General features: G+C 43.6%; 1 protein-coding gene across 1 annotated transcript in view; it reads right to left on the bottom strand.

The window, feature by feature from the left end:
- The window catches only part of SPTA1 (spectrin alpha, erythrocytic 1), a 64,822-nt gene that overhangs the window by 31,417 nt on the left and 14,877 nt on the right, over positions 1 to 18,528 (bottom strand). Inside the window, exons 14-24 of the mRNA XM_025986323.2 lie at positions 16,867 to 17,071; positions 15,091 to 15,272; positions 13,547 to 13,790; positions 12,189 to 12,311; positions 8,683 to 8,900; positions 7,767 to 7,859; positions 5,680 to 5,817; positions 4,553 to 4,704; positions 3,826 to 4,012; positions 1,944 to 2,045; positions 326 to 417 (exon numbers count right to left, since the gene is read on the bottom strand). Coding sequence (XP_025842108.2) covers positions 326 to 417; positions 1,944 to 2,045; positions 3,826 to 4,012; positions 4,553 to 4,704; positions 5,680 to 5,817; positions 7,767 to 7,859; positions 8,683 to 8,900; positions 12,189 to 12,311; positions 13,547 to 13,790; positions 15,091 to 15,272; positions 16,867 to 17,071 — 1,736 coding nt within the window. The remainder of the gene's footprint in view (positions 1 to 325; positions 418 to 1,943; positions 2,046 to 3,825; positions 4,013 to 4,552; positions 4,705 to 5,679; positions 5,818 to 7,766; positions 7,860 to 8,682; positions 8,901 to 12,188; positions 12,312 to 13,546; positions 13,791 to 15,090; positions 15,273 to 16,866; positions 17,072 to 18,528) is intronic.

The following is an 18,528-nucleotide window of genomic DNA, read 5'->3' as shown; positions in this document are numbered from 1 at the left end:
CAATGTGGCCCGTGGCTCGCCACTCCCTACTGCAGCTCACAAAGCTGATTACCCTCACTGGTTGTCTCCGCTCCAAGTCTCGCTACCTTTTGTGAAAACTGCTGATCATGCACCGGGGTCCCCGAGCACCCAGGCTCGGGGATTAGAGCAGGTCCCCTGCAAGGACGCCGTGGGCCGGGGAAGGAACCTGCTCCGGCATTCCCTGCCCTGCTCCGATCTCCGCCTCGGCCTTGTCCCGCCAATGGCCCTGCCTCCCCTGCAGCAGGCCGACTCGGGGCTTCGATGCTTTCTAGGGCGGCACTGCCGCTCAGGGTTACCTGCTCACCTTTGAAACACCTGGACAGCGTGGGCACTGCCCAGCAGCTGGCGCTGCTCCTCCGCAAGCCTCTGCAAGGAGTCCCAGCGGGTATTCAACTCCTAAAAGACGCAGACACAACAGGCGGTAGCTGAGGAGCTAACTCTGCTCCCTCCCAGCCTTGGGCTGCCCAAGAGAGACCCCGTGAGGCCTGAGTCATGCTGTGTTGTCACGTCATCTCCTTCGGAAGCTGCACAGGTTTCCTCCATTCCCAGAGCACCTGCGCTTGGCCCTCATCCATGCTGTTGAGAAGGGGGTGAGCGTCCGTCCCAGCCTGATGTTTCAGTGTGGGGGGGCCCCCCTAGGGAGCCATTGGTGCTCGCCGCTACAGAGACCACAGCCCAGCCTCCAGGAGACCAGCGGGCGTGCTACCCTGGGAGTCAGCTGCTATCATACCCCACATCCTGAACCCACCACACCAAACAGCCACTTAGAGCTCTACTTTCTGTAGGAGTAGCTGAGTTGTTCCTACGCACACCCCATCTTCCCTGGCTTAGGACAACCCAGGGAGCTAGACTGGGCATCCCACTCATGTTCACTCGATCTTTTATAGGTCTCAATCTTTTTTTTTTTTTAAGATTTTATTTATTTTTTTTAAGATTTTATTTATTTTTAAGATTTTATTTGTCCCCATAGCCACCAGTCTGCCCAGGACCCTCTAGTAACACCACCTCTCTTCCCACAGGCGGTTTGAGGGGCTCAGGTGAAGGGTAAGGGACAGATGACAGCATGGAAGTGGTATAGGATTGGGGGCCTTTGTCCTAAGAACAATGGGAAAATGAGGGGATGGGGGTATCATGATCAGATCTGCATCTTGAAAACACAGACCCTGGCCACCAGAGGAGAAATTGGAGGAGTGTTAAGTCAGCCCTGGCCCTGGCACATGCCCCTCGTTGCTCATGGGTTTGAGCTCCTAGGTCTGGAGCCCTCATACCAACACTCTTTCTGGGTGAATTGCTGGGGATTTTTTTTTTTTTAAGATTTTATTTTTTTATTCATGAGAGACACAGACAGAGAGAGAGAGGCAGAGACACAGGCAGAGGGAAAAGCAGGCTCCATGCAGGGAGCCCGACGTGGGACTCGATCCTGGGACTCCAGGGTCATGCCCTGGGATGAAGGCGGCACCAAACCCCTGAGCCTCCCGGGCTGCCCCAATCTTAATCAGGTCTAGGATGCCCCACCTCCCGTCTGTACCGACTTATGTTTTTCTCCTTTCATCAGATTTTATCAGTGCCTGTCTCTTGCAGTCTGCTCTCCTGACTAACCCCTTTCCACCCTCACAGCTTCTTACCTACATTTTCTTTGCATTCGTGTATCTGAGCATGAACTTTCTGTGTCTGCAAGTGAAGATGGGGGGAGGAGGGAGGCATGTGTCGCAGTTTATAGATTTGAGGTCAATTTAAATATATACATGGCTGGACTGTTTGAACTATCACCTTTGACCTTTCCTGAAGCCAGCTTTATACCTTTGGCCTGTCCTAGCTGACCTGTGAAATATGAAGTTGAGTGTATTTAAGTGAGGTGTGGACCCTCCGCCCTTCCTGGAGCTCAGCCTGGCAGCGAGGGTCCCAGAAGGAGCTTTACTTACCTGTCGTATTTGAGCTCCTTCCGGTGTTAGAAGCTTTTCAAATAGAAGATCATCTGCCACCTTGTTGATATCCCTCAGCCGAGGCTCATTGGCCCTCAAATCCTGGGTGGGAAAATTTGTCCAAAGTGATATAAATCCTCTCCTTAGGGGTTTTCATACCTGCCTGCTCATCTCTGCCCCGATTTGGCTAAATATCAATATCACTAATGTCGCTTGAGATGCACAAGAAGCTGCCCCACTCCCCCGCCACAGATAAAAGTCCCTTTACACCCCCTTACTAGCAAGAACTTGGCAAGAGAGCCGCCATTTTTCTGGAGTGTGGAGCATGTCCAATGTTGGAGAGTCCTTAATAATCTCTCCTGCATTAAATGATGCCATCAGTTTCTAGCAGCAATGTCCACAATAGCCACGCTGTGGAAGGAGCCTCGGTGTCCATCGAAAGATGATGGATAGAGAAGCTATGGTCTAAGGATACAATGGGATATTCCTCAGCCATTAGAAATGACAAATACCCACCATTTGCTTCGACGTGGATGGAACTGGAGGGTATTATGCTGAGTGAAGTAAGTCAATCAGAGAAGGACAAACATTATATGGTCTCATTCATTTGGGGAATATAAAAAATAGTGAAAGGGAATAAAGGGGAAAGGAGAAAAAATGAGTGGGAAATATCAGAAAGGGAGACAGGACATGAGAGACTCCTAACTCTGGCAAACGAACTAGGGGTGGTGGAAGGGGAGGAAGGCGGGGGGTGGGGGTGAAAGGGTGACGGGCACTGAGGGGGGCACTTGATGGGATGAGCACTGGGTGTTATTCTATATGTTGGCAAATTGAACACCAATAAAAAATAAATTTATATTAAAAAAAATGATGCCGTCAGAGGGCTCTCTACCTGAACCGTGTCCTGTGCATTCCTGCCAACACAAACTCCTCTGCCTTCTAGAGAATTTCACGGAATACGTTGCAATCTGCTTGTGTTAAGGGGTGTTGTAAGAAATAGCTCTGGGTAGCTCATCACAATGCCTATGGGGATGATATTGTCCGTTTCATGGTACAAAGACCTCTGTATGAGCTTCTTCATGGGAGTGTCATTCTTGGAGTTCTTTTATAATTTTGTCCTTGCTTCCCTTTCTTTCACTTTCCTTCTTCCTTAAATATTCCATATGTGTATATATGATCCCTATCTATTTATTTATCTATCATTATCTATCCATCCATCCATCATCTATCATCTATTATCCATTTATCTATCTGTCTATTGTCTATTATCCATCTATCCATGTATCATCTTTCTATCTACCATCTATCTACTTATCTATGCATCATCTATGTGTCGCCTTGAATTCTATGTGGAAGGCATCACAAGAAAAAGAAAGCAAGGAAGAGGTTTATATTCACTGCTAGATAACACATGGAATGAATCTGTGAGAACAAAAAATGGAAGGTTTTAGGCAGGCAGAAACTTAGGAACTCTCCAGCTGTAAAATTGGGTTGTTCTTTCCACCTTCCCACTTCAGCTTCTGCCTCATAGAGCTTCTGAAGAGTTCTGCAGCTCCCACCTCAACCTGGGATCCCAGAATTCAGTACCGCATGGGGCAAGTGCTGAAGGACTCAGGGAGATCAGCACCCCCCGGGGGTTCAGGAATTGCAGGCTGCAGAGCCAGGGCCACTAGTCTCCTCTGTATTTTCCTTCCACCTCTGCGGCCCAGAGGGAGATTTGAGACATGGAACTCTCAACAGCTCTGGGAAGGATGTTTAGCAAATGCAACTAATGCGTTTGAGGAGCATTGGTTGAGGAGCCACTTGGGAGGAGATGTGGAATAAAAGGAAGCAGTGGTCACTGTCAGAAAGCCACCTGGAAGGGAAGGTTGCTTGCTCTCACCTTTTGGAACTCGTCAAACTTTTTCTGCAGCTCCCAGACATCATCGAGTTCCACCCCAGTGTTCTCCGCCTTCTTCTCTTGGATCCACTCCAGCATGTCGCCTGCCTCGTAGGCCAGCAGAAACTCGTTGTAGCGTTGCAGTAAATGACGCCTGCGCTCTTCTGCTCTGTCAAGGAGGGAGCGGTACCTGTGCACAGGAACAGAGAGTGGGAACAGTCTCCTGAAACATGGGGGAAGCACAGAAGAGTGGGAGCAGGGAGGGTGCAGGGAACAAGAAGGAGAGAGAGGGGAAATCAAAAGAAGACCAGAGGGGAGGAGGAAATAAATCTGGGGAGGAAAGAAGCATTGAGAGCGGAGAGACGAATACACTGGATTCCATTAAAAATAATACAAAATTCCAATGTTCCAATAGCGTGACTGGCATCACCCCTTCCCTGTTCTAGGTGTGAGATTTTCACACGCCTGCCGACAGCTGGATGAGAAGCAGCCTTGTACGGTAAACAAAGTTCACACGGACGTCAGACGGCCTCCCATAACCCTCAGAGGTCCTGCCAAGTGCCCGACCTCAGGCAATTGACTTAAGCTTCTCAAACAAAATCCGAAGTATTTCAAAGACCTGAAGTTTACTTTTAGCTCCTAAAATCTGTGACATTACAACGGCATCGCTAATCTTAACAGCTGCAGAGTCATGAGAAGTGTCTCTGCCAGTAGTGCCTCTACAACTTACTGGTTCTCGATGTCTTCCTGGCGCTGGGCGATGGTGCTTAGTTCTTCTTGCTGCTGCTGGGGGGGCATGGGAAACTCATCTTGAGCCAGTTTCTTGACATAGACAGCAGGCACAAAGCCTTGGTGGTCGCCAGCTTCCACCTTCCACCAGTCCTGAAGGGAGAGAGAGCCCCATTCCTTCCTTAGTTCTTGGAAAACCACAGATAGGAGGGGCTCCAACTCTCAGAACTAAGTCCATAGGCCCGGGAGCATACTGAAGGCACAAGAAACAAACCATTGCTGCTGATGGCCGGCATGGGCATCTCCTCTTCACCCCTCTCCCAGAGCACCTAAAACTTGTGCATGGATGGCCCTGGAACTCACTTATGTGGATGTTTGGTGTTAAAGTATCACCCTGGGCCCCACAGAGCAGTTTGGGGTGTCACTGAACTAATACTCTGGAGTCAATGTCCTCGGAGCACAACAGGATGACAGGGAAAAATCTGAGCAAAGACAAAGCGGGACTGGCACACGGCTTATTTCATCATGGAACACCCATCCTCCCTCTCAAAAATTTGCTCACTCTCGGGGCAACAACATCCCAAACTCTCTTCTTTTCTCCCCAATAATTTTGGGAAATTATTAGGATGTGAAAAGTCCTTTGAGCTTTCACGAAAAGAGTCATATTTTGTTCCTTTTCTCACAGGCTCTTTCACAGATCTGTTCCTCACACATTAAAGAAAACCAGTTGACATGAGACTTCTCTTTCTTCAGGTTGCTCCTCATCCAGCCCATTGTGGTTCTAGCACTAGGAGCACTGGGACAGGAGAGGGACAAACAGGTGACAAGAAAGGGGTAGTTTAGTATTAGGGAACTGTCATTCAACACTTCTATGTCTTTGGGCTTCCGACTTATGCTCTTTGAGTCTTCATTTTATTAAGTGTAATTGGTCTTATAACCCCAAAGGATATATACAGGATCTTATGCAGTATCTTGAGGAAAGATACTACTTAATAAATTATAGCTATTTAAGAGAGGCAGCAACAGGAAAATGTTGTTTGGCTAAAATACGGCTACCTGCAGGGCCGGGAGAGCTGACTACTGAAGAGCTGTCTTGCCAATGGGAAGCAGGTTAGAAGGGAAAGTCACCTTGTTGATGGAACTGAGCAGAGTTAAGACATCATCTTTCTTCATGGTGACTTCTCGGTTGCTGCGGGCCTCGAAGTCATATAAGGCCACCACCCTCTGTTCTCGAGCCACTCCTTCCACTGGCGCAGGCTGTTGTTGCTGAACAAAAGAGGGAGAGGATCACGTCCGTCACCTGCTGGCAACACGTCCTCTACAGCCTCTACATTGTCCCTGGAGCTGGAGCCTCCCACGCAGCTACCAGCAAGACAGAGATTGCGACATGTTCGTGGAGACACAGCTCCACCCTGACGCTTGAAGGGCGCGCAGGCTGGGAAGTACGAACACAGAATGAGCAAGTGGACATGTAGTTTGTCAGAAACAAATTAAGCGCTCTAGGTCTCCGGTTCGTAAAGCAGGTAATAAAGGATTATATGCATCAACATTTCAGAAGATTATTTGAGAAAGTGAAAGACCCACTATCTCTCATCACCTTCTGCATTTCCTGGGCCTCCACTGACAACACTCCCAACCGCTTCTTCATCTTTAAATTATTGTGTCAAGAAAATGTGGACTCTTTTTTTTTTTTTTTTTTTTTTTGAGAGGTGGGTGACCTACAGCACAGGAAAGGCCACAGAATTATAAAAACAGACACCTGGCCTGAGATCAAAGATCTTGGATCTCTCTCTAGCAGACAGCCTGCTCTCCGAAGTATAGCCTTCTCTGACTGACACTTTCTGCAAATTTACCTCTGAGAGGATGAACAAGAATACCACACCTCTTTGTAAGCGATGGCCCACCCCGGCATCAGGTTAGAGCAGAAGATGTGTGCCTCCCCTTACAGACTCAGCTGACTTACATCCCTTGAGTATCGTGTTTCCTCAGCACACACAATGCACACATCCATCTGTTCTTGCTTAGGCTTCACCATGCAGGTAGAGGGAGACACAGCACGCAGGCTCTAAACACACATGGTGGCCTGGAATGCGGTGCCTATGTCTGTTGTCTACTCCTAGTGTGTGAGCGCAGAGCCTCTCCTTAGAAAGATGGTATCAGGTGTCTCTCTTTTTCCTTCTGCTACCCCAAGGAGGTGCCCCCGTCACTCAGTGGGTCCCAGCTTTGCCACTCTCCAGGACAAGCTCTCACCACGGGCTGGGGCATCCTCACACTTGCCAGCATTTGCATGGCCCATTTCCGAAATACACCTGATTATTCTGTGCTTTGGTGTCTTTGCTTTCATTGTTTAATGAGTAGAAAAGCCCTTCTTCTCTTCATCTGCACAGTAAACCAACTTAAAAAAATCCAGAAAATCAAACTTAAAAAAAAAATTCAGGGGCCCCTGAGCCCCATGGCTCAGTTGGTTAAGCATCTGCCTTCAGCACAGGTCATGATCTCATGGTCCTGGGGTCAAGCTCCACATCAGGGTCCCTGCTCGGTGGAGAGTCTGCTCCTTCCTCTCTCTCTTCCTCTGCTCATGATCTGTCTCTCTCTCTTTCTCCCCCTTTCTCTCTCTCTCTCAAATTAATAAATAAAAAAGAAAAAATAACTCAGATAAAGTGGTTCACCTCAGCTATAAAGATCTTCCTACTTTCCAACATTCTTATTTTGAGAGAGGAGAACACTCCTTCCTCTGAGACTCTTTCTCATGTACATATATCTGTCATATGCACTTACTTGCTGAACTTTCTGATCTCCTAATAGACAGCAATTTTCCTGGGGTCAGAATTGTTTTTTATTCAAGCTTGAGGATAGTCGACATTTAATAAGTGTATAAAACAACCAAGAAGAAAGACAAGGAATCAGGAAGGACTATAAGAAGGAAAGGTGTATATAAAGGAGGCAGGTAAGAAACAGGGATGGAAATATAAAAGGTAGGAAGATGGAAAGCGAGAGTACATCTATGAGCACGTGATCGCACTCACCCACCGAGAACCCCTTATGGACTGAATCTCTGTACATGCTACAAAGAGGCTACAATTCCTGCTTATAAGGAACAGAGAGATTAGTCCTTTGCATTGCTTCCTGGGCTATTAGAAGTAAAAGATGGTAATAAAGAGAATCCCATTTAGTCTGGGGGGAGTATGATGCTTGGCATGTCTACGCCTTCTCACCTGGCAGGCCACTGCCTGGTCCCGCAGGGCTTGCATGCTGTTGCCAAATGCACTCAGGTCCACCAGGAAGGCCTCATGCTTCTTTAGGAGAGCCTAGATTTGTTGATGAGAGATGATTAGAAGTGAAGGCTGGAGGAGCACTAAGCATTCCTGGGGGTCATTCAGCTATTAATTTGGGTTCCCTCAATTGTCCTAATTCCTAATAAGAGATACTTTCCATCTATAATAAAGAGGTTATTTTTTAACTCTAAATTTGCAGATATCAGAAAAATAGGAGTTAAAAAATCAACAATTTCAATATATTCAATACGTTTGCTTCAAAGTGAAGTCAAAATGGCACAAATGTGAGACACACATCATAGCTAGGAGAGGGTGCTGCTGCTGATGTTATTTTGTGGGATTAAACACTAGCATAGCTTTGGGTGCCCACTGCAATTATTTCTAGTGCTGAAGGTTTGTTAAAAACTATACTGATTTACTACAAGACAGTGAATAAAATGAGAAGTTGACACAGAGGGTAACTATGACCTTTGAGATTCTTCTTGCTCCAGCATGTCTGTCTGATTTTATTTCAATAAAATAAATAGTGTATTTATCTTAGAACCATGGTTGGTTTATGAAATTCCATGATTATACCGGGAAATTTAGGATTGGACCAAGGTAAGCATGGATCCCTAGTCACACTTTTTCAGGTTTAGACAATCTTTAAGGAATCTATAAATCTCTGTGGGATCAGGAAAATGTAGTGTACCTTTCAGGATTTGTGTCAATTCTGAGGTTATCCCAACTGGTGAAGGCCAAAAGTTACCCCTCCGGAAACCCCAAAATAATCTCACAGAACCTGTAGCTGTCTCATAATCTAATTTGGTACTATTTGGTGAGTACTAGACAATGTCCACCCCCATGCCCACCTTACCCTAGCTGCTTCTTCATCAGCCCCATAGTTAGTGTTGTCTACAATAGGTTCCTTCTCTTGAATCCATGCTTCTGCTTCATGCAGGTCAGCCAGGTACTGCTGGAACTGGACATTGGCTTCAAGATTATTCTGTCGTCTAGCAGCCCGAGCCTGCAGAGACTCCATATTGTCATTCAAACTCTTGATCCTAGAGGCCACTTCATCTGCAGCAAAGTGCCCTATGGAGTAGTTATAGAAAGGGTAAGGATTAGCCTCATTAACATCACTATACTTTAATCCTCTTGGTGACCTGAGAGAGAGAAAGGGAGGCATGAGGTTCTGGCTACCTGCAGTCAGTGTGGTAATTTACCTAAATTCCTGGAAGTTAGAATGACCTGAGACTGGGCATGAGTAGGTGCTCCTGGAGGATGGGTGTGCATGGGTGGTGATGAAGGGGGTGGTATAGTCTGTGATACACAGACCTGAAAACAGAGAACCTAGGTGTGAGTCCTGCTCCAAAAACATGTATTCTCTGGAGCAAATAGGAAATCCAGCAGATTGTCCCAAAGGGATTTCCCACAGGACCTGTTCTCCCACCTTAACTAGAGAACAGGACAGACCACAAGATCCGATGATATTCAGACCACAGGCAGAAAATTGTGACTCCTCAGAGAAGGGAAAGAAATGAGGTGTGCCCTCAGGCGCAGGGTGGTCTCTGGGCTGTAGTGCTGGGGGTCAACACCTGGTAGACCTGGCTGTCATGCTGAGCTGAGGGGCAGAGGGAGTCGGGGCGGGTGGGATGGCCCAGAAGGAGCCTGCCTCACACAGATGGAGCCTCAGAAGCTGCAGGGGGTGCCCTCGCCTGTCTGACTGATTGATGACTCCTAACACACATGTGTCACGAGACTCCTCAAAGTGAGGACAGGGGGACTGAAAAGCAAGAGGCCAAAATCCCCGAGGCTCACATAGGGCTGTGGGTAGTTAACATCAGCTCCCACCAAAGCGGACTGAATTATGTTCTGTGGTGGACTCATCACGAAATCAGTTCCAGGTTAGAGTGTTCCCTGGAGGCTCCAAGAGGCTCAGTGATCGCCAAATCCAAAAAACAAAGAAAACCACACCAAGTTATACTGTAATCAAATTTCTGAAAACCAGTGATAAAAAGCTTAAAAGAATAACAGAGGAAAGAGACACATTACACACAGGAGCAGAGATTGGGAGAGCAGACTTTGCATCAGAAACCCCGAGTGTAAGAAAACAATGCAGTAGCATCTTTAAAGTCTGGAAAGAGAGAAACTGTCAACAAGAATTTATGAAGTCTTTTAGACCAACAAAAGCTTAGAGGATTTATGGCTAGCAGACATGCACTACAAGAGCTATTGGGGAAAGCTCTTCATGTAGAAGAAAAGTTATAAGGTAAAAATATCAATGTCTTCAATGGAATGAAGAACACAAATATGTGAATAAATATAAAACGCTTTTTTTTCTCCATTCTTAATCTCAAAGTTAATTGATTGGTAGAGCAAAATTAGAAACAGTGCATGGTGGGTTTATAACATGTAAAATTAAGATGTGTGACCTCAATATACAAAGGAGAAAATAAGAGAAATGGAAACATACTGCCTAAGGATCTCAGCCTGCACATGAAATAGTATGACATTATATAAAGTTAGAATGTGATGCTTTAAAGATCTATATTTTAAATCCTAGGTCAGTGGCTCTTAAATATTTGCTCCCAGAATCCTTTTATATATTTTTTTTATTTCAAGTTTTTATTTAAATTTCAGTTAGGTAACATATATGATAAAATTGGTTTCTGGTGTAGAATTTGATAGTTCAACATAAAATTTCAAGACAAAAGAACATACAGCTATATATTCTATTAACCATTATACCAAAGGCATCATCAAACATTGTGCAGAAAATTTCAGGGTGCACTTACAAAAGAATGAATATGAAAAAAGCAAATAAGGTCTTAACATCATTATGAAGCCCACAAAACCACAATTGGAGAGTCCCTACTCTACAATAAACATACATACACACATCCCCCCCACACACACATGCCTCACAGAACTATGGCTAATAAACAAATATGGAGATAAAATGGAATCATAAAAAATACATAATTAATCCAAAGAAAGTGGAAACTGATAGACAAAGAAAAAAATAGCAAGAGGCTAGATTTAAGCTTAACCATATTGATAATTGTTTTAAAAGCAAATGGTCTAAATAATCCTATTAAAAAGAAGAGATTACCAAATTGCGTAACATAAAAGCAAAGCCTAGCTCTATCCTGTCTATAAGAAATCTGCTTTAAACATAAGGAAACAGAGTACAAGCAAAACCATGGAGAAACATAATGTGCAAACATGAATTGAAGGCAGCTGATGTGGCTGTAATAAAGTTGCACCAAGTAGTCTTCAGGATGTAACCAGGGATAAAGAGAGCTGTATATCATAATATTAAAGATTTAAATTAATCAAGAAGACATGAGTCTAAATATATATGCACACAATAACATAGTTTCAAAATACATAAAACAAAAATTGATAGAACTGAAAGAAACAGGTGAAATCCACAATTGCAACTGGAGATTTCAAGAAAAAAAAATAAAATGAGTCATAGTAAAATAGCAACCATAAATAAACATTTTTAGGTTTGAATCACTCAGTTGAGATCTTAATTTTTTCTCAACAATATGAATTTTAAGCTATACTTTGATAGCTGGATGCTGGCTGGCAACTATTTCTTTATTGGCCACAATCTATTCTTGAATCAAGGGAGGAAGGATCCCAGTGTAATCTACCTTGCTTACAGCACATCTGGAACGTCATATTTAAGCAGTTTCTGAAGGCGGGAAACCAGGAGGAGGAGAGATACTGAGACTACATAAAGGAAAGAATTTAAAGAAATGGTGTTTTTAACTATCAAGACTATAAGATATTGGCAACCCAAGGCAAGTCATCACAGACCTGGAAGTTCCATGCAGGAAAAGGACCTGATTTGTTTTGGGGCTTTATAATTTAAATTCTAAATTCTGTAACTTCGAGACCCCTGGATGGCTCAGTGATTGAGTGTCTGCCCTCGGCTCAGGGCATGATCCTGGGGTCCTGGGATCAAGTCCAACATCGGGCTTTCCCGCAGGGAGCCTGCTTTTCTCCCTCTGCCTGTGTCTCTGTGTCTCTCATGAATAAATAAATAAAGTACCCAAAAATAATAATAAATTCTGTAACTTCTACAGAAGAGCAAATTGATTATTATCATAAAATATTTTATTTAATAATTTTGGCTTAACTGAAAAACACAAATGACTGGTTTGTGAGGCAGGGAGGTTCCTGTTATTGGAATCTATAAGCAATACTGTAACATCATTGTATCGGTCAGAGGTGCCCAACTGGGGGTTTCTGCATTGGGAAGGTGAATTGAATATCTTTAAATTCCCATGAAGCCCTAAAATTGAACAAACTTCTTCCCTGATGTTTAGCATAGCGATGACTGACCAATTCAACCTGAACCATACCTACCTTCCTCTACCATTTTATTTCCCCTCTGCGTTATCATTTGGATGCGTGGCTCATGGCTGGCAATGTTATCCTGGATGACTTGGTGTCTGTTCAGAAGCTTCTTGGAGACAATCAGGTCCTTGCCTACAGAGAAAGATAATTTCAAGGGCTGGTGTTGTTCTATTGTATGGAATAAGAAGAGGCTGTTCTACTTCTTTACAACTCATGGAGCTACACGTTTTTCCCTTTGAGGCTGTAATCACTGAGTGGGCTTCCTGAAATTCATACTACTTTGTCCGAATAACTCTGTCCAGCATTATTCTTTCCCTTGCCTCTTTGTACTAGGAAAGTTCAACTCACTATTTTACAAAAGATAATAAGTCACTGTATAGAAAGGCAAGTAACTCTTCAGCTAAAATTCCAATGCCATGCAATCCATCTTCTTTCAGAATTTTACATCATGGTGTAAAAAGCAGGATCTTTTACTTGCTGATTCCTATGGGTAGCAGAAAGTTATTAAACCCGCTAGGCTAGGTTTTTTTCGCTGTGAAAATGGCATGCTATGTGTTTTGAAGTTTTCTTTGTGAAGATTAGAAATAACTTATAAATCATGCCTCCCTTGCTGCTCACACTAACAAGCACTGGCTAAATGCTGTGCATTGCTAATTTCCTCCACCCTCAAAGCCCCCCAGTTCCAGATGTCACCTTCATCCTCTCTATCTCCCATCCCTTCAAAATTCCCTTCCCTATGCTTCTGACTAAATGACTTTCCGGGAACTCTTCATCCCCATCCACCCTTCAAAGAGGTCTTTTCTCTTCTAGAAGTTTTCCCAGACAGGCCTCTCCACTGCCACCATCATCAGCTCCTCATAGATGTCTCCAGTACACATGTACTGAGTTTGCATTCCACTTGTGTCCTGGCACTGGTAGTGATGAACTGACGGCTCCCAAAGGAAAAGAAAGTATGGACTTTCTCTGCCGTCCCTTCCCTTTTCTCCTTGTAGTGGCCGAGATCTTTGTAAATGGGAGGTGCTGACACTACAGACACAGTCACTTGGTACCTCCAGGACCAGCCATGACTGCTCAGCCAAGAGCCTTGGCAGGAGCATAAGTTAGAGCAAGGAGCAAAAAGCTGGCCACTCCAGCTTTCCCCGAGGTCTTCCATTCATGGCACAGTTCATGCCTTATTTTGGGTGGTAAAGTTTTCAGTATGAATCTAAAAAAAAATCTTCTATGGAAGACAGGAAAATTGTTCCTGAGTGTGAGAGGGAAGAGCAGGAGTAAACGCTCCAGGCGCCCACTAGCATGTCCCAGATCTCCCCAACAGCCTGCAGCCCCTGGTCTTCTGTGGCTCAGCCCGCTCATGCTCAGGGACTAACCAAGGTAGGTGGAAGCCACTGAGGGCTCAGTCTCTTGGATCCAGGCTTCCTCATCTTCTGTGTCCCTGCAGATCTGATGCAGGTGGAGAAAATCAATGAGCTTCTTTTTCCGGATGCCCATTGGCTCCTTCAGAGCTTCAAACCGGGACACCAAGGACTCTTGCCTTGCTTTTATGTCCCCAGCATCAGGATGGTCTCTTTCTTCAAAATATGCTGCCAGGTCTCTGAGGATGTCCATCTGATCCTGAGGGAGAGGCAGAGTACGGGTCAGGAGGTGCTGTCAGTCTAGTAGGAAGGGGGGTGGTGGCTTCCGCATGCCACAGGTACTGTGTAACAACTTCTAATCACAACTGTGAGACAGTGGCAGGGGATGCCAAAGTCAGGACTAAGAGCTATTTATGGGAAAGTGATTCTTAAACCTCATTTCAGAAAGAATATATAGAGAGGGTGCCAAGGAAGTTAGGGAAACCACAGAGCCTTGGAGTGTTAACCATAGCCCCAAGGGAAACAGAAGGAGCCTTTCTGTCTCCTTCCCCACCCTACCCCCGCCCTCCTCCCTTACACAGGAGCTGCAGGTATAGCTAATACCGAAACTCCCCAGGCTGAAAAGTCTGTGGCATCCCGGGAACAATGCCCCAGAGATGAAATGTGGAGCTTCAAAAAGGAATCTTACTATTTTGTTACCTTATTTCAACCTCCATCAAGCCATCCTTGGAGCTATCTAAGACTGAGTTTGTTTCGTGTTTTCTGTGTCCTGTATATTATTTATCTTTCCCATTTAACAGAGGAGCAGACATCCTAAAAGTGTATTTTAACAAGACAGACCAGTAGGACTTTCTAGGGAACAGCTCTGTTCCCTAAAACAGAAGGATCAAGCTAGGACCCCTCCAATAAGAAAGTGAGTCAACTAGACATGAGTTCTCCAGAAAATCCCCCAGGGTCCACACTCTAACAACTCACTGGATAAATTCGAGTGACAGTCTGGTGGGATGTCAGAGGAATAACCCTGACACTAGGAGCCTACCCATCCACATCCTAGTCCTCACCCTGATGCCAATTTTTTTCTGTGACCTTGTGGAAATCACTTCAATGCTACATCCTTCAATGTTCTGAACTAACAAAGCAGTAGGATTAAAGATTTTTTTCAAGCTTTGAATCGTGGAGTGCCAGAACAGGAAGAGGTAATGCTGACCATTGTACAGAGGAGCATATGGAGATGTGAGAAGGTGAAAAGATGCACCAAAGATCGCATAACCAGTGAGCAATGAGCTGGACTACGAGGCCCACGTTTCTGCAGTGGGGGTGTGATGCCATAAAGAGGAGAGCCCATGAAGTCCCACCAGCCTTGGGGTCCCAACAGAGATGACCGCCCCCAGAAAATGGCTACACTAGACAAGATTTAGAAAGGGGCAACTGACCGACTACAATGCTGGAATTTTACCTCTGGCTTCTTGCTCTTTCTCTTTTGAGAGTGACTTACTACCTGTGTGCTCAGCGCATGCATGGCCGTTCTGGCCTGTTCTGGCCAAGATCCGGCAACGGACCTGATGACTGCCCACAGCGGACTCCAGGAAGCCGTGTTTCCTGAGTAGGTTTTGCACATCTGCCAGACTTTTTCCGTAGTCCTCGGCGGCGGCCTGCTGCTCTGCCTCCCCCAGCCAGTGCTCCAGGTCTTCCGCAGTATTCTTGAATTGCAGCTCCTGGTTGGCTTCATACAGCTGGGTCCCTGGAATGAGGCATTACGTCTGAGACAGGGACCATGACTCTTCCCCCATCACATAGTCATGTACCTTCCATCGAGCTTAAGGAGAAATATAATACTTTGATAATCTATTTAGAAAAAAAGCATATCCATCTCTCATGTGATTATGCAAAAAAATCACCTTAAATTTGTAGAATTTGGATGGTAATTGATTTAAAATTTAGTAGCATTCGTTCTCAAAACAAAGATAAACAATCAGTTTATTCCGCGGTGAGGAGGTACAATCTTGTTGTATCAGGTCCTAACCATCTTGAATATTTTTGTACGTCATGTGTTACTCTTTATTGAGACCTCCTTTTCAAAGGGATTCTAACCCAAACTCCATATTTCCCAAGAGAAGTATAAAATTGGAGGACACCTGGGTGGCTCTCCAGTTGAGCACCTGCCTTCAGCCCAGGGCGTGATCCTGAGGCCCCCGGGATGGAGTCCCGCATTGGGTTCCCTGCAGGGAGTCTGCTTCTCCCTCTGCCTGTGTCTCTGCCTCTTTCTCTCTCTCTCTCATGAATAAATAAATAAAATCTTTGTGGAAAAAAAGAAGTATAAAATTGGACTGCTTCTGTTTGAAAGTTTGAACTGTCTTTTTATAAATGTCTTTCTCAGAACATTGCCAGCCTTTCATGATGCCTGTCCTTCATCATGAGCCATGCCTCACAATTTTCTCTTCCAGAAAATGTCTTGATTATCCACAACATTCTCAGCTAAATTCTTTATTCTTTGACCTTACAACAATTATTTGCATTATTTCTGTGAAGCAATTACTAATTTCTCCTGATGGTGAGGAATAGTAGTAACATCTTATGGCTACTATCAGGTTGGATTTTTTTCCCAAACCAAAAATTACGTTAGGATGATATCTAAAAGAACCAACATCGTATATCTCTTCCATAACCACGGCAGAGTCATGTCCATGATGGAGTCTGTGTCTAACAAGCAGAATATTGACAGGAAAACCTCATTATTTGTTAGTCACAACTGCATGAATTTTTGAGAGAGGTGAGGTTAAATGTAAGAAATTATTCAACCAGATGTGTGGGATACTTTTTTTAAAGACCTTACAACAGAGTCTGAACACTTTCAGTTGGTGAAAAACGCAAGTCATCAAGCCCCATTTATAAGAGTAAAATATTGTAGGAACATCACATGTGGTACTGGCAACCTTTTAATGTCAACTTTAATAACCTGGGTCATAATATCATCTTATCTATAGAACCCAAGATGTAGAACCTAATTTAAGGACACTAGTTTCAGATGTGTAGCCAATACTGGATTCATGGCTCAAGAATATTTATTCGGGAGAAAGAAAAAAATTGGCAGGACCAAAGTGAAGAAAACAGAAGTAATTTCACTTGAGGGTGCATGCATGGAGAAAACATAAAATTGTACGTATGTAATGTGTTAAATTTAGGTTGGGTTATAAAAACTTCTTGGTCGACACAAGAAAGAAATGAGTGGCATCCCTTCTCATGGCAGTCACCAGGCAAATTCAAAGCAATAGAGATTAAGATGGTAGATTCCAGGATTTAGGAGGTAATTTTTTACCAAAACCTCTGCTTCTCACCTTTCTGCTCGGTAACTTCCAGCAACTCCTTCCAGAGGCCGACAACCTCACTTACACGAACCTTCACCTTGTCCGAGGCATAGTGATCAGCCTCGATCATCTCCTGGCCAGTTTTCTCTAGCGTATCAAGCAGGCGTTGATTTTCTTCCAGTTCCATTTTAAATTCTTTTTGCTTTTGAATCTGGCTCTTCAAGTTCTGTATATCCTAAATTCAAAAATAAAGGAAACTATTATCTGAAGAATCAGGAGCAGAAATTTTGAGGATAGGGGTTACCTTTCACTATAAATACAACTACATGAAGGAGAGGAAAGAAGAGAATTGTCATAGTCCAAGTACTGAGCCAGATTATGTGAGCAAACTCATGTGGCCAATCCCTCCTTCTAGCCACATGGCACACATGGCTAATCATGCGTGCCTTTCTACAGAGCCTAGATATCTCCTGAAGATCATTTTAGATACAGCACCCCATGCAAATTTTAACCATCAATCAGACATTATCAACAATAACTAAACTAAGGACAGAACCCAAATGTCCATTGACTGATAGATACATATGTATATGGGTTCTGTCCATAGTTTAGTTATTGTTGATAATATATATATAAATATATATATATTTATGTATAAATATATATTTATATATATAATATTATAATATATAATATATAAATATATATTTATATATTATATATATTTATATATATATTTATAAATATATATTATATATATATATTTTTATATATAAATATATATATATATATTTGCAATGACATGGATGGGTCTAGAGTATATCATACTAAGAGAAATAAGTCAGCCAGAGAAAGACATATACCATAAGACCTCACCCAAATGTGGAATTCAAGAAACAAAACAGATGAACAAGAGCAGTCATGAAAGATGACAATTTTTTCCCATTTCCATCCTCATGCATGAGCCATCCATCCATTTGCCTCATTTGGAGAAGAACTGTTTACTCTGTATACCCTGGAACCACACCTCCTCCAGAGAACACAAGCATATTATTTCCAAGTTTCACAAAGTGAAAGGTACAGATAAGATGTTCATAGTTCTATAAAGATATAGAAATAAAAGGATTGAGGTATACATTTGAAATGGAATTATGTTTAGAAAAGTAAATATTGGGAATAGATATTGGCCTAGAAATAAGGAGACTAATTCTAGCCTTGATTGTAAATGTGAAAGTTTATAAGTACATATATTTGTGTCTAATAGTTTATATTGCATGACACTTATGAGTAAAAACTATATCTTTTACACAACCCCAAGGTAGAGAAATCTATAGCTCAGAAATAAGTCAAGAATTTCCCCAAATCACATAAACTGAGACAGAACAGGGAGGGAATTCAAGTCTAGGATCACCTTCCCCAGAATTCATGCATCTAATGCGTATGTTAAAATGCTTTCTAAATAACTGGATAACTTTGGGCAAGTCACTTTCCAATTCAAATCCTTTGTTTCCTCATCAGTAAAAATAAGGAGTTGTTCCACTCTAACTACAAAACTGTGTAACTCTGCATTATGCCCAACCTTGAGGTTATCTTTGGGCTCTTGGTGGCTTTTAGTAAATTTGAGTGTACATGAGGATCAAACACAATGTTTTTGTACTATAAGGGTGCAGAAGGGAGCAACAGAGGTGGCCA

The sequence above is a fragment of the Vulpes vulpes genome, chromosome 5, assembly GCF_048418805.1.
Source record: "Vulpes vulpes isolate BD-2025 chromosome 5, VulVul3, whole genome shotgun sequence".
NCBI lineage: Eukaryota > Metazoa > Chordata > Mammalia > Carnivora > Canidae > Vulpes > Vulpes vulpes.
This window is presented reverse-complemented; position numbering and strand designations above follow the sequence as displayed.